The sequence below is a fragment of the Biomphalaria glabrata genome, chromosome 3 (genome assembly GCF_947242115.1).
Source record: "Biomphalaria glabrata chromosome 3, xgBioGlab47.1, whole genome shotgun sequence".
Taxonomy (NCBI): Eukaryota; Metazoa; Mollusca; class Gastropoda; family Planorbidae; genus Biomphalaria; species Biomphalaria glabrata.
The window spans coordinates 42,447,262-42,461,155 of NC_074713.1; the positions used below are offsets into that span (position 1 = coordinate 42,447,262).

General features: G+C 36.1%; 1 protein-coding gene and 1 long non-coding RNA gene across 2 annotated transcripts in view; one reads left to right on the forward strand and one right to left on the reverse strand.

The window, feature by feature from the left end:
• LOC106055374 (uncharacterized) overlaps nucleotides 1-13,894 on the forward strand; it is an 18,830-nt gene continuing 4,936 nt past the window's right edge. Inside the window, exons 1-9 of the mRNA XM_013211598.2 lie at nucleotides 1-323; nucleotides 619-685; nucleotides 895-1,162; nucleotides 2,682-2,889; nucleotides 5,739-5,848; nucleotides 8,887-9,095; nucleotides 9,944-10,112; nucleotides 11,962-12,136; nucleotides 12,547-12,638. Of these exons, the coding sequence (XP_013067052.2) occupies nucleotides 905-1,162; nucleotides 2,682-2,889; nucleotides 5,739-5,848; nucleotides 8,887-9,095; nucleotides 9,944-10,112; nucleotides 11,962-12,136; nucleotides 12,547-12,638 (1,221 nt within the window). The 5' untranslated portion in view covers nucleotides 1-323; nucleotides 619-685; nucleotides 895-904. The remainder of the gene's footprint in view (nucleotides 324-618; nucleotides 686-894; nucleotides 1,163-2,681; nucleotides 2,890-5,738; nucleotides 5,849-8,886; nucleotides 9,096-9,943; nucleotides 10,113-11,961; nucleotides 12,137-12,546; nucleotides 12,639-13,894) is intronic.
• The window catches only part of LOC106055377 (uncharacterized), an 11,752-nt gene continuing 9,875 nt past the window's right edge, over nucleotides 12,018-13,894 (reverse strand). Inside the window, exon 4 of the long non-coding RNA XR_008777158.1 lies at nucleotides 12,018-12,156. This is a non-coding gene — a long non-coding RNA (uncharacterized LOC106055377). The remainder of the gene's footprint in view (nucleotides 12,157-13,894) is intronic.

Here is a 13,894-nt window from a genome sequence, read left to right on the forward strand (position 1 = left end):
AGAATACGTTTTTTTAAAGTTAGAAAATGGTGACGAAACATTCACCTTATTCCTCTCAATAGCAACTGCACTCTAGCACTGCATTGATGTTACATGCTATAACAAACATTGAAGCAGTTCTTCAGTTAAACACTACGTGTGTGTGTGTATGTTGCACAACAACTTCATACTTTAAAAACGATCAACTTTTTGTTTTCATCAAAACATTTCAAATTGTAATTTTCTATTTGTTCCGTGGAATTCATCGCTTGTCAGTCTTCAAGTTTTCAAGACAAGGGAAATAATTGTTCTAATTTGGTTTACTACAAGGGGACTACGCCGATGTAACGTACAGATTGCATCTGCTCATTTTTTAAATTACATATTTGTTATAGTTTTAAATGCACGTGACATTTTTACTCAGTTACTGAGTTATGTGTTCTAATATACTTATAGGCTTACACATCTTCTGTAACATAGTTTTATACTCATCTGCTTTTAATATACTGAAAATCATCTGTTGTAATATGCGTATGCTCATCTGTTGTAATATACTTCCATTAAACTATTGTAATTGTAGTATACTTTAATCATCTGTTGTTATATACTTATTAAACGCAATGACCACTTTCTGAATAGACTGACGAGTCGAAGTGCTTCATTAACCTTAATAAAGATCTGGCCTAAATTAGTGATGCGAAAGCAGGTTAGACCTATTTGCATATTTAGCACAGGTTTTATTTTTAAAAAAAATGAATTCTACCATAAACATTCTTCTTTTGCTTGGATGAGTTTAAGATTTTAAAAAGTTCTAAGATCTATTATATTTTAGTTTAAATATATATATATATATAATCTTAGACACATTTTCTGTAATACATTTGTATTCTAATGTGTAGTTGATTTCTTTTTCAGATTTTGCTTAATGGCCATGAACAGACCGTTTCGATTGGTCGTGATTAAATTATTTCTGCAAAAAGAGCTTCCGGTGACACGAAAGTCAAGGTCTCCAAGCACATCACCATCCTGTTGGGTCTGTTTGAAATGGATGTCCACATCATCACTCATAGGTCCAGACAACATAGTCCGCAGTCACTTGCCGGACATCAACTTACCTACCAATATCCCATTTCACCAGTTCCTGTTTGAGAAGTGTGACCAGTACAAGACTCTAGTGGCTGTGGTAAGTAGTGTCCCACCAGTTGAGCCGAACCTCCTACCAAAGGTTATTCCCTTCCATTAAAGTTTTTTTTTCCACTCTGACTCTGTCAGCTAAAATTTTACACATTTTAAGATTTATGTATTTTTTTAACGAGACATATATTGCACAATAATAGCCAAACTACGGTCCGCGGGCCAACTCCAAGTTTCTAACACAAAGTCGCCAAAGTCTCAATACGGTCCGTCACATATTTTAATATTAATATATATGTCTCCTTCTGTCTCGAAAGACAATGGATGCGCCGAGATAAATCCCTGGTTGTAATAATAATAATAATACTTCAGACCTGACACATCACCAGAAAATTCCTCGCTGGAAACTGATAAAAGGACTACGATGAATTTTGTTTCCCTTTAACGAAACTCGACCCTGGCTGCGCCAGAGAATGAATACTCACTCTTTTCTTAGATAATAATAATAATAATAATCTTTATTATCCATCTTCTTGAGTTTATGCAGAATATGGTCGGATGAAACAAGTCGATTCTGAAGCGGAAAAATGTTAAGTTTTAAACCTAGATATGGGTAGCTGATAACGCAGCTTTCTTTCTTCTTCTCTTTAGTAAGCCCGCCCCATTCCCCGTGTTCTTGAAGAGGTTCATACCAGCACACACCATCTGTCTCCATACTGTCCTCTTTTGGGCTATTTCCTCAAACACACATACTTTCATTGATGTCCTGAGACATTTTAATCATAATACCTAAAAATAAAATGTACAAATATTTTTTTTAAAAGACAATACCTACATTTTTAAACTTCAAATATAATAACAAAAACATAATTAAAATTTTTATTTGATTAATACAGATATCGAACATGTAACACCGTTAGTTGCTAGAAATTACGCTTTTTTTTATTCGGCCAGCTAGAAAGATACACTTTTGTGATTATTTATTGGTATGTTCATTATATGGACATCTAGATCTAACACTAAACTTAAAGTTCTGATTTAGAACTTTTAATATCTAGTTTAGATGTACTTCTAAATCTAGAATGTAGATGTAGATGTAATCTATATTAGATTTGCGCAACGCTTATAAACTTTAATAAAATTGAAGCAACTTTATATTTATTATTATCGCATAATTATGGTAATACGGATGACTCCGCCATTTGCCTCTAGACCTAGATATAGTCTCCAGCCAAATTTACAGTTTTCAAAGTGAGTTGAATGTGAACTTACTGAAATCAGACCAGCAGCTTGAATGAATTGATTCAAATCTAATTTCAAATGACTTCTAAATGTTACAAAATTAGAGCTCTACAAAGTCACGTCGAAATCCAGTTTTCAAACTTTATATCTGTCTTATGCAAAGATTTTGTTTTCTATGTTTGCATCTGTCAATAGATTTAAGATAATTTTTTTTAATAATGAAACTTGTGATATTTCATCCTGTTATCTTTGGTCACCTTGACATTAATCACGTTATCATCAAGAAGTTTGTGTTTATGTTGACAACTTTACTCTGTGATTTACAGGAAGATTTCTTCACTGGCCAGACTTACACATTTGGCCAGCTCAAGGAAAAGGCCATTAAAGTGGCCAGTGGCCTGCATCGGTTGGGCTACCGTAAAGGGGACGTTATCTCTGTGTACTCTCCAAACCATGTCCACTACCCTGTTCTGATGTTGGCCTGTGCCGCCACTGGCATGTGGTTCAGTTCTGTTAACCCTTCCTCTAAGGAAGGTAAATGATTTGGTATTCTATTAGTTTTACAACGTAAAGAGAGTCGAATTCAAGATATCAAACTACATAATATTCACAATTTTTATATTGTCATACACATGGGCGTAGCCAGGATTTTTTTTCGGGAGGGTTTTGGCGGGGGGGGGGGGTCCTCCCACCCCCGCGGAAAAATAAAATAATATATAAATATATATATATGTGTGTGTACATAATTAATCTTTATTACATTCTGACCCTTTCGGAAGACGTTTATTGTTTATTGTAGACTCCCCGCCCTTGCTATCAAGGGGGTCTGGGGGAGTTCGTAGAGCTCCCCCAGCGCGGGGCGAAGCCCCGCCGCCGAGCACTATTTCTGGTATTGAAAGCCAACAAAATGCATATTCTGAGGTATCTACAGTGCATTATCTTGCTATTTAAAAGTTTTATTTCAAAAACCTAATGTGCTATTCTTACTAACTTAGACCCTCTCGCGCCGTTCGGCGCATTTTCCGGCAAGCTGTTTCCGCAACTCTTATTTTGCGTAATTCATTTTGTCGGAGAACATGTCCCGCAAAACCTCATGCGACACTCTGTCACAACCTTACTAAGGATTCGACTCCCAGTTCGGCATATGATTTCTTTGATTTAGATCCGATCTCTATGACTGACTCCTAAAATCTGTCTTAGCCATCTTTGTTGAGCCACATTTAATGTTTTTCAATTTCGTCAGAAGACTATTCACACTGTATTAATGGAGCCCAAGCCACTGGTAGAAATTTGTAACCTTTCTTGACTACGCTCTTGGAATTACATGCCTGTAATTCGCTTTAGATTTTATATCGAAAAGGAAAGTTTTTTCGTCAAATCATCTGTTGAGGGGTTTTAAACTAAGAAATCTCTGGAGTTTTTTTGTTTTGTTTTTAATTCACAACCCCATTTAGCTGCGATCATAGAATTTGGTGACTGTAGTTTCCTTTAAAATAATATTGAAGAGAGGTTTTCAACTCTAAACGCTCTGTAGGGGAATTTTAAACTCAAAACCATCTGGAGGGGTTTTAAACTTTAAAGAAAAAGCCATCTGGAGGAGGGGGATTTAAACTCAAAACCCCTTTGGCTACGCTCATAGATTTTATAGTGTGTAATTTGCTTTTTTTAAATATATATTGAAGAGGTACTTTTTAGCTTCAAACCCCAACTGGAGGGGGGGGGGTAAAACTCAAAACCCCTTTGGCTACGCTCATAGAATTTTGAGTGTGTAATTTGCTTTTTTTTATATTGAAGATGGGGTTTATCGTAAATTTTGGAGGGGGTTTTAAAATCAAAATCTTCCTCAATTGTGCTGTTGGAATTTGTGGATTGTTTGCATTTTTTTTGGTTTTGTTTTATAGCAGAGGGGGATTTAACTGCTAAAACCTCTAGAAGGGTATTTTAAACTCAAAGCCCCCTGTTAGAGGGATTTGTATCTCAAAACCCCCTGATAGGGTTTTTTAAAATTTCAAAACCCCCTGGTAGGGGGGTTTAAACTCAAACCCCCCTGGTAGAGGGTTTTTAACTCAAAACTGCCTCGGCTGTGCTGTGGTAAGTGATGATTTAGTATTAAAATCTCACCTAAAATAAACAAAATGAAAGCAAAAATCAGTCACTTATTTCCGTCCCCCCCCCCGGGGGGGGATTTCATTTCGGGGGGGGGAGGGGGTTTGAACCCCAAAACCCCCCCCCCTGGCTACAGACACTTGACATTCGCTAAGCTTTCATGGGGAAATAAGGCCCATTATTAAAAGGTTATCGTTCTTTTATATTGGGATTGAGTGATATTGCAATATGTGCACAATTTTTGTTTTCATTTTGACTTGACCTGTAACTTTCGGACTTTACTTTGGAAATGAAGATCATTATGTCATAGCTAAATATCCTTCAAGACGGCCGCGGATTACATCATCTGTCTTATAAATTATTTCAGTCTCTTATCGTCAATAGTTAGAGTGAGACATTGTATTCCATTCATGTTTTTACTTAGCACAGCCAATAAGGGCCAATATTCTATGGGACTATACCAACAACTATGTAGATTCAATAGTAGTTATATTCCTCTTTAAAACATCTTAATACATCGTAGTGTACCGCATTAACATGCAGAATGTCAATTTAATATACAGTTGCTTTGTACTTTACCAAGCTTATCAACTCACTCCATCTGTCTGTCTGTCTGGTAAAATAGTTTGAACACGTTATTTTTCTAACAGCCATTCTCGGATCAAGTGAAAACTTTGCACAATTATCCATTGGCGTCAACAATATATGAATCAATAAAAAACAATTAGTCAATTAATTTCTGGTTATTAATTATTTTGTATGATAACAACAAGGGAAATTAATACTATAGCATTTACAGGGATGCTTAAGTATGTCTGGTTTTGTCTTCTTAAATAATAGTACACTTTATTTCTCCCACACCCATTCTCGGATCAAGTTGAGCAGAATCTTTAAACAATCATGTATTGTAGAAAAACATGAAACAATTAAAAAATTAACCAATTATTTAATTAATTATTGGTAATTAATTATATTGTTTGATATCGAAAAAGGGGAAAAAACTTCTACATTATTAAGTTATATAGTTATAAGTTTAAAGTTATTTCCCTTTGATAAGCTTTGTTGTTGTTTTTTTAAAGAATTCTTTAACAAATATTTTGCTATTTATGATTAAAGATAATATTAAATCTAGACCTTTGTTCCCAACACTGACTTCACATTACATATTTGTTCACATAAACAGGTTTATCCTGTTTATCAGCTGGGCAAGATGTTATTGAACCTAACGAGATGTTTTTATATGTGTACAATTTATTCACAATCAACATTTTCTCCAGATGAACTACATCGCCAGTTACTTCACAGTGGTTCTAAAGCTGTTTTTACAGCGCCCAGCTCTGTTTCCCAAGTGTCAAACGTGGTGAGAAGTAGAGACAGTCAAGTGAAAGTAAGGAGACCTGTTGAATATTTACCGAAATCTTCGGAATATATTTTGTATCAAGATCGAAACTAACCCTACTCTACTGTTTCCCTTTGGAAAGGGAGTCCCGACTCTGCTCCCCCTGCTTCTACTCTAAATAGCGATGAGGGATTAATGAGGCTGTTATGAAAATTATATTTTGTATCAGTTATCGTTCTTATGTTTACATGTGCTTGTAACTCGTTCGTAAGAATGTGTTCACGAAATGTGTGTTGTGTAGTCATTCAGTGTATTAAAGCCATACTATATAGACATGGTTCTCGACTCTCTTATCTTTATGTTCATAACAGAGGCATTAGGCCTATACATCTCTACTCATCACGAGGATAAATCACTGTATTTGTTTAAACATCAGAATTATTATCTAGTCATTAATATTAAGTTCAATTAGACCTTACTATAAGAATAAATACAAAAGTTGTATTATTTGAAGGTAAAACATTGACATATTAGTTTGAATTCCTTAAATGAAACAAGTAAACAAATAAAAAATACTTAAAAACAAGATTACAAAGACAGTTTGTGTGGTCCACCCAGGCAGTTAAAAAGGCAGGTTTCAATATTTTCAGAAATAATATCAGAATAAATTCTATCAAAGGCAAATGACAGAGAAGAATGGGGAAAAAAAGGTTGACAGATCTTGTGTGGTGCCCCAACTGTCCAGCAGATCAAGGGATAGGTGAATGTGAAGGTGAAGTTAAATGTGAACCTGACCTAACTGATGTAATACAAGGATTATCTAATTGATCTAATTGTTTTGTAAAGAGTCAATGAGGCCTATAAAGGAAACAAAAATGTCCTTTAAAAAAAATTTCTTTTGAAGCGTCCTACGGTTGAAGAGCTGCTCTGCAGTTCACGTGGTAATATGAAAAATTACTTTCTAATTGTTGTTTAAATTATGTTCCACTTAAATGCTTATCAAATAGATTTTTTTCATTTTAAAAAAAGTTTACATTTTTGTTTGTAAATGTAGTAGTTAGTATGACAGAACTTACTTAACTTAGCAATACAATTGTAAAAAAAAAAATTGACAAAAAATCTAAAACCGTTTGCATAAATGTGTTAAAAATATGGTAAATGCTCATCTCGCTTACTATTAATAGTAAATAGTTGTAAAAATGGTGTATTTTTATGAAAAAAAGTGTTAGCATAGTTGACTTAAACAAAAAAAATTTCGCTTTCAGAAAAAAGTAGCCGTTGCATCAGAACTTTGAAAGGTCTAAAATATCATGATGTCCGATTTTCAAATCTTTTCTAGTTTCTGAGATCTAAACGGGACGAACGGCCAGACGGCCAGACAGACCACACAAAACTAATAGCGTCTATTCTCCTTTCGGGAGCCGCTAAAAAAAGAAAACAAACAAAGTTTATATTGAACAAAAAGTCTTCAATTATTTTGAATCAAACAAGTAATTAATAATAAATCTGTGCGACTGGAAATATAAATATTTTTGTTTGTTTGTTGGAACTGTTATGCTTTTAGCATCTTCACTGCGCTATGACCCAATTACTGCTGTGGAACAGTTTTGGGTGAGAGGGAGTTGGTTTTCTTGCTGCCTTTTCAAACGTAGGATTAGTGTATCTGTCGAATATATGTGATAAGCGTATATGTTTTCTAGATAACAGAGCAGGATAAGTGTATCTGTCGAATATATGTGATAAGCGTATATGTTTTCTAGATAACAGAGCAGGATAAGTGTATCTGTCGAATATATCGTGATAAGCGTATATGTTTTCTAGATAACAGAGCAGGATAAGTGTATCTGTCGAATATATCGTGATAAGCGAATATGTTTTCTAGATAACAGAGCAGGATAAGTGTATCTGTCGAATATATCGTGATAAGCGTATATGTTTTCTAGATAACAGAGCAGGATAAGAGCATCTGTCGAATACATCGTGATAAGCGAATATGTTTTCTAGATAACAGAGCAGGATAAGTGTATCTGTCGAATATATCGTGATAAGCGAATATGTTTTCTAGATAACAGAGCAGGATAAGTGAATCTGTCGAATACATCGTGATAAGCGAATATGTTTTCTAGATAACAGAGCAGGATAAGTGCATCTGTCGAATACATCGTGATAAGCGAATATGTTTTCTAGATAACAGAGCAGGATAAGTGCATCTGTCGAATACATCGTGATAAGCGAATATGTTTTCTAGATAACAGAGCAGGATAAGAGCATCTGTCGAATACATCGTGATAAGCGAATATGTTTTCTAGATAACAGAGCAGGATAAGTGCATCTGTCGAATACATCGTGATAAGCGAATATGTTTTCTAGATAACAGAGCAGGATAAGAGCATCTGTCGAATACATCGTGATAAGCGAATATGTTTTCTAGATAACAGAGCAGGATAAGTGCATCTGTCGAATACATCGTGATAAGCGAATATGTTTTCTAGATAACAGAGCAGGATAAGTGCATCTGTCGAATACATCGTGATAAGCGAATATGTTTTCTAGATAACAGAGCAGGATAAGTGCATCTGTCGAATACATCGTGATAAGCGAATATGTTTTCTAGATAACAGAGCAGGATAAGTGCATCTAAAGTAGCCAATGAACCTTGTGACCTGGAAAATAAATGTATCCCTTGGCCAGGATGAAGGATTGGCTCTCCGCCGACCCCTCTGTATGGAGGCCTCCTTCAACAAGATGATCCTTTAATCACATCGGTTTGTGTATTCGAGGCCGGAGCACGAGCCCACGAAGGGACAAGCTCCATATGCCTATGCTGTACCATCGCTTTTCGTGGAGGAACCATCGCCGTTGTATGGAACTCGCTGGGGCACGGTGACACGGATTGGACAGGTTAGCGAGCCTTTCTTCCATCCTCATAACTTGGGTAGCACATTGGAGACTATGATTGAACACGTTCTTAGCCTATCCTCGGGATCTAAAGAGCCAGCCCGCTGCAAACTTTTTAAAATTAAGTACATCTATATAAAATAAGAGTTTGATGAAAGGGATCTTACAACTGACTTCTGTATCCACAGGATCTCTTTGTGTTTGGCTCAGCGGAAGGATTTCAAGGATTTCGACCGTTTCAGACTTTACTGGATGACGATGGTCAAATGTTTCCAGACGTGGATATTAATCCAGTGGAGGATGTTTTTATTTTACCTTACTCCAGCGGTACAACTGGATTACCTAAAGGTGTAATGTTAACACATTATAACTTTATGGCCAACTGTCTACAGATTGCGTGAGTTTGTTTGTTTCTCCTATTTTAGAACTGCGCATGCGTATCTTTTAGGGAAGCATTATTTGTCACACCTGTGATTGTATTGGAGATTTCCATTCTACGTCATAGAACTATAAATAGCAAGCTTTCTTTTGGTGTATCCGGTGTACAGAATGTGCTACTGTTTTAAAACGTATCAGAGTAGTTGAGTTTCACAATATGACAGTGACAATGACTATGACAGTGACTATGACAGTTACAATTACAGTGACAGTGATTATGACAGTGACACAACCAAAACGTTTTTGAAAACAAATGAGTAACTAATAGCGATGATAATACAGTTGATACAAAGATGAACTGCTATTCTTTTGATTTTATTTTTACAAACAGATATTTTGATTTATCCTACAAGATACAGATCTTTTGATTTATACAAGACAGATCTTTTGATTTATACAAGACAGATCTTTTGATTTATACAAGACAGATCTTTTGATTTATACAAGACAGATCTTTTGATTTATTCTACTAGAGTTTACTGGACATTATTCTACTAGACATTGATCTTATGATTTATCCTACTAGACATTGATGTTTATCCTACTAGACATTGCTAAATGTTATAGCGGCTCTTGAAAATCAAAGTGTGACTCCAACCTGTTATGACCCTCACTCGTACTATTCACTATCATTCTGCTTTCTTCCTGACGTATATGTAAGAAAGTGATATATCCAAACGTCCAGTGTATTTACATGTACTACATCTGTATCAATTATAAGAGCATTTTATCAATCAACTTAACTTTCTTGTTACTAATAATATATTAGATTTACATCTTAGTATTTTATTTACAAAATCTCAACAGTGCAAGCCTGCCAACTAGCCCAGATGATCGTGTGATTGGATTATTGCCCTTGTTTCATATTTTCGGAATGATTGCTGTCCAGTTTTCTGTTTTCCTAGGCGGTAGCTCAGTTGTCTACCTTCCAAAGTTTGAACCAGAGACATTTCTCAAGTGTCTTCAAGACAAACAGGTAAAAAATTTATATCGAAATAAACTAAAAATAATAATCAGGCTTGTAGAAAGCTAACACGAGCTTTGCTTGGAGCTCGGAGCTTCAGAGTCAAACAAGTGATATCTCATTTCTACTTCATTACCAATTATCAATTATTTCAGACGTGAAGTTATTTGTTATTGTAGCCTGTTAATAGCCAGGCCCGAGGTCCTTGAGATCAAAGGGAGGGAGAGAGGCCATGATTGGCTCTTCACCAACTTAAATCTACATGAACATTTCGTCACATCAGTTGCAGGGTCATGACTCTTTGAGCCAAGTCTGGCTCCTCCTGTTTGACGAGGCAGGGGGCCAACAACGATTCCAATAAATGTTGTGGGGGCTCATCATTTTAAGTTTAAACTTCTTTTACACAAAATCTAATTTACTCTGTCAAACGCAGAACAGCAGATTGGTAGCATTACAAAATAAGTAAACATGTTTCTGTTTTACACGCGTTCTCCCACAAGCTCCTCATTAATCTTCGAACTCAAAGATAAATCCTATTATAGTAAAATGCAAAATTACCTTATTATAATAACAAGTATAAAAAAAAACTTCTTATAGTACAAAGAAGTAAAAAAACAACTTATTATAGCAAACTAAGTAAAGAGCAAAATGGCTATTATAGTACAAAAAGTAGAAAAACTTAATATAGTAAAACATTTAAAAACCTTATAAGGCTAGTCTTCGAGTCCAAAGATTATTGAAAGATACAGTATTTCCCGTGGCTGCGCAGTCCCAGCTGTGACCTACATATTTTGCCACATCCAGGGCAAGCATAACCATTGTCCACAGGCGGTCGATTAAGATTTTCTTTTCGCCGTCTGCGTTTATCCTCTGCAGCAGATTTTCTTTGGTCTCAAATGTGTATCCCGCGGCCTTCGTGAGTGACCTCCAGCTGTCTCGTTCCGACGCCGCATGCAGCCAGGTGCTCTCTTCTATGTCAGCCAAGGAAAGTTGACACCTAAGCTGGTCTTTGAAGCGTTTCCGTGGGGCGCCTCTGTTACGTCTATCACCTTTTAGCTCACAAAAAAGACTGCCTTTGGCATACGCTCGTCTCCCATACGGGATACGTGTCCTACCTAGCGCAACTGTCGGACCAAAAGTCCCTCTATACTGTCCATACCGGCGTTCGCAAGTATACTAAAAAGTATAAAACCTTACTGTAGTAAAAAGTAAAAAAAAAAATCTTATTATAGTCAAAAATAAAGTTCCCTTTTCATACCTTGCGATCTAAGGGTCAGAATGATATACAGGTCATTTCTGTGGCCCACGGTTGACGAGGGTGTCATGTGGCCAGCACAACGATAAACCGCCTTTATTTTTCCTCAACTAGTGTCAGGTACCCATTACAGCTGGGTGGACTCAGAGGTGCCCAAAGTTCCTGAAATACCCGGTCTTCACCAGAATTCGAACCCGGGTTTCCCAGTTCGGAAGCCAAGCGCTTTACCGCTCAGCCACCGCGTCTCCAAAGCTGTATTATAATGTAAATGTATACACATACGAACCTAGCCCAATAAAATACTCCGAAGTCACGGAAGAAATAAGAAGTAATTAAAGAACCTTTTCTCAAGAGCTATCAGTAATAGTACATGTAAATGTTTATCGGAATAAGGCAAGAAATCCAAAGACTTAAATTGCCAATTAACATTTACAAAGACATCAGTACGTGCATGAACTTATACCATATTCTACTTTAGGGAAAGTCTGTAATTTATTAGGAAAAATTAAATACACATATTCATATTAAAAATATAGTTTTAATTTTTAGATAATCTTGTCCAGGTAGTTCAGTAAATTCAATAAGACCAATGTCTCTATTCACTAGATTACACTGGCTCACCTGGTACCACCACTTGTAGTCTTCCTTGCCAAACATCCACTAGTCAGTCAATACAATTTGGGATCCGTCCAGAGAATTGTTTGTGGCGCTGCACCGCTGGGCCCTCAACTGACGCTAGAAGTTATACAGAGACTCGACCATGGCGTCACAATCAATCAAAGTAGATATCTGAATTAATGTCTTTAAAAAATGTATCAGGTTATGATAATGATAACTTAAATTATGTTTTTATGTTTTAATGAAATGAGTCAGGATAGGTAGCCGAAATATTTTTTTTCAAAATTAATCAAGGTAGATAATGAGATGTTCTCAACAGCAATCAGAAGACATTGAAATGATTTTTTTAATGCTGATATGATGCATTGTTAAATAAAAGATTTCAAAGAAATGTCTGTATTTTTTAATAGATAAAAAATATATATTTTGATATGTGTACATAAATCTTGCAATAAACATATTTCTCTTAATAACATCATATTCCCCCCCCCCCCACCTATGCACTTTTCATACCTCCAAAAGTCCCAATAATGTGAACTTTCTTAATTCACTGAATTATATTTTGAATATTAGTCTTCGGCTTAACTGAAACCATTTGTCCAGCCTTGGATGTCACAAGCACTCCAGGTTCTGTTGGCTACATGGTCGTCAATACACTTGGGAAGGTAATTTTTTTTAAATAGCTTTTTAGTATCGAATGAGTCTATCGCTTGTCCAGTACAAAGTGGCGTACCTAGGGTGCCAGGCTTCTAAATTCAAACTATATTCTATTTCGACCGTAACCCCTCCCCCCCCACACACACAGACAGACACACATTGACACACAGTGACACACACACACATTAACACACGGACAACTGCCTTCACACTTTTTGGTTCATTTTTATTTCAATGACAACTTTCCGCCTTTATTTTAACCTCCTCCTATTGATCAACTCTTCAGTACGTTTAAGGCCTAGGGGGACAAATGCATGTTCCTAAGGCCCCAACTGAATGCATGTATGTGTCAGGGTCACCTAATGAATTACGTCTTTCCAAATCAAGTCAAAAGTATATGTCGGAGAAATTACGATGCGGGGGTTAAAAAAATAGGGGGTTCCAAAGAGCGAATAATAGGGAGAGAGAGAAAAGGAAAGAGAGATCGCGTCCCTAAATTTCATTCTAACAGATACACTCATTCACGGGCTAAAAAAGTCTGTTAGGTTGATAGTTAAAATAGGACCTTCTGTTTATTACATTAAAAAAAAGAAGGGGGTGTTCCGGCAACATGCTTGTGAAAAATTCAACGGGCGTATCCAGTGTCTACTGCTAGTCTTATCATATAAGAGAATTAAATCCAAACAACGAAAGAAAACTAGTGGAGAATTTCACACTATACTAAACAATGTCAAGAACACTCATTTAAACCCAAACACCTTCCAATACATGGAAAAGAATTGAGATCTAATTTTTAAGATAAATCAATTCGTGGCAGTTGGTCTTTGAATCCAATCTCCTTTACCACCGCTAGTTAATTGGTTATTAAATACGTTTTAAAATCCTAGATTCTAAATCGAATAATTCCTTCATACTCAAATTATTTTATGCTATAAACAGAAGAGCGGGGAAAACTTGATTCGACTTGCCTAAAAAGAGCACAATACACCAATAAGCTTGCTAGTTCATAGCCGTTTACGCTACGTATGAAAATCTCCAATACAATTGCTTAACTCCTGGAACTTTGAAGACATTGCTGTGGAACTCCAGAAAGATTAAGACCACCTCGTAGAGCTTCGTCTGCTCCCGTCTCTTTTGACCGAAACACTTCCGGGATACCAGAACAGTCAATGTCATTTTTAAGTGCATCCGGAAGTTACTATTTAGTCTTTATCATTTTATTTATTTCTTCAGTCTGACTTTACTGAGAGCCTCTCTAGTGTTG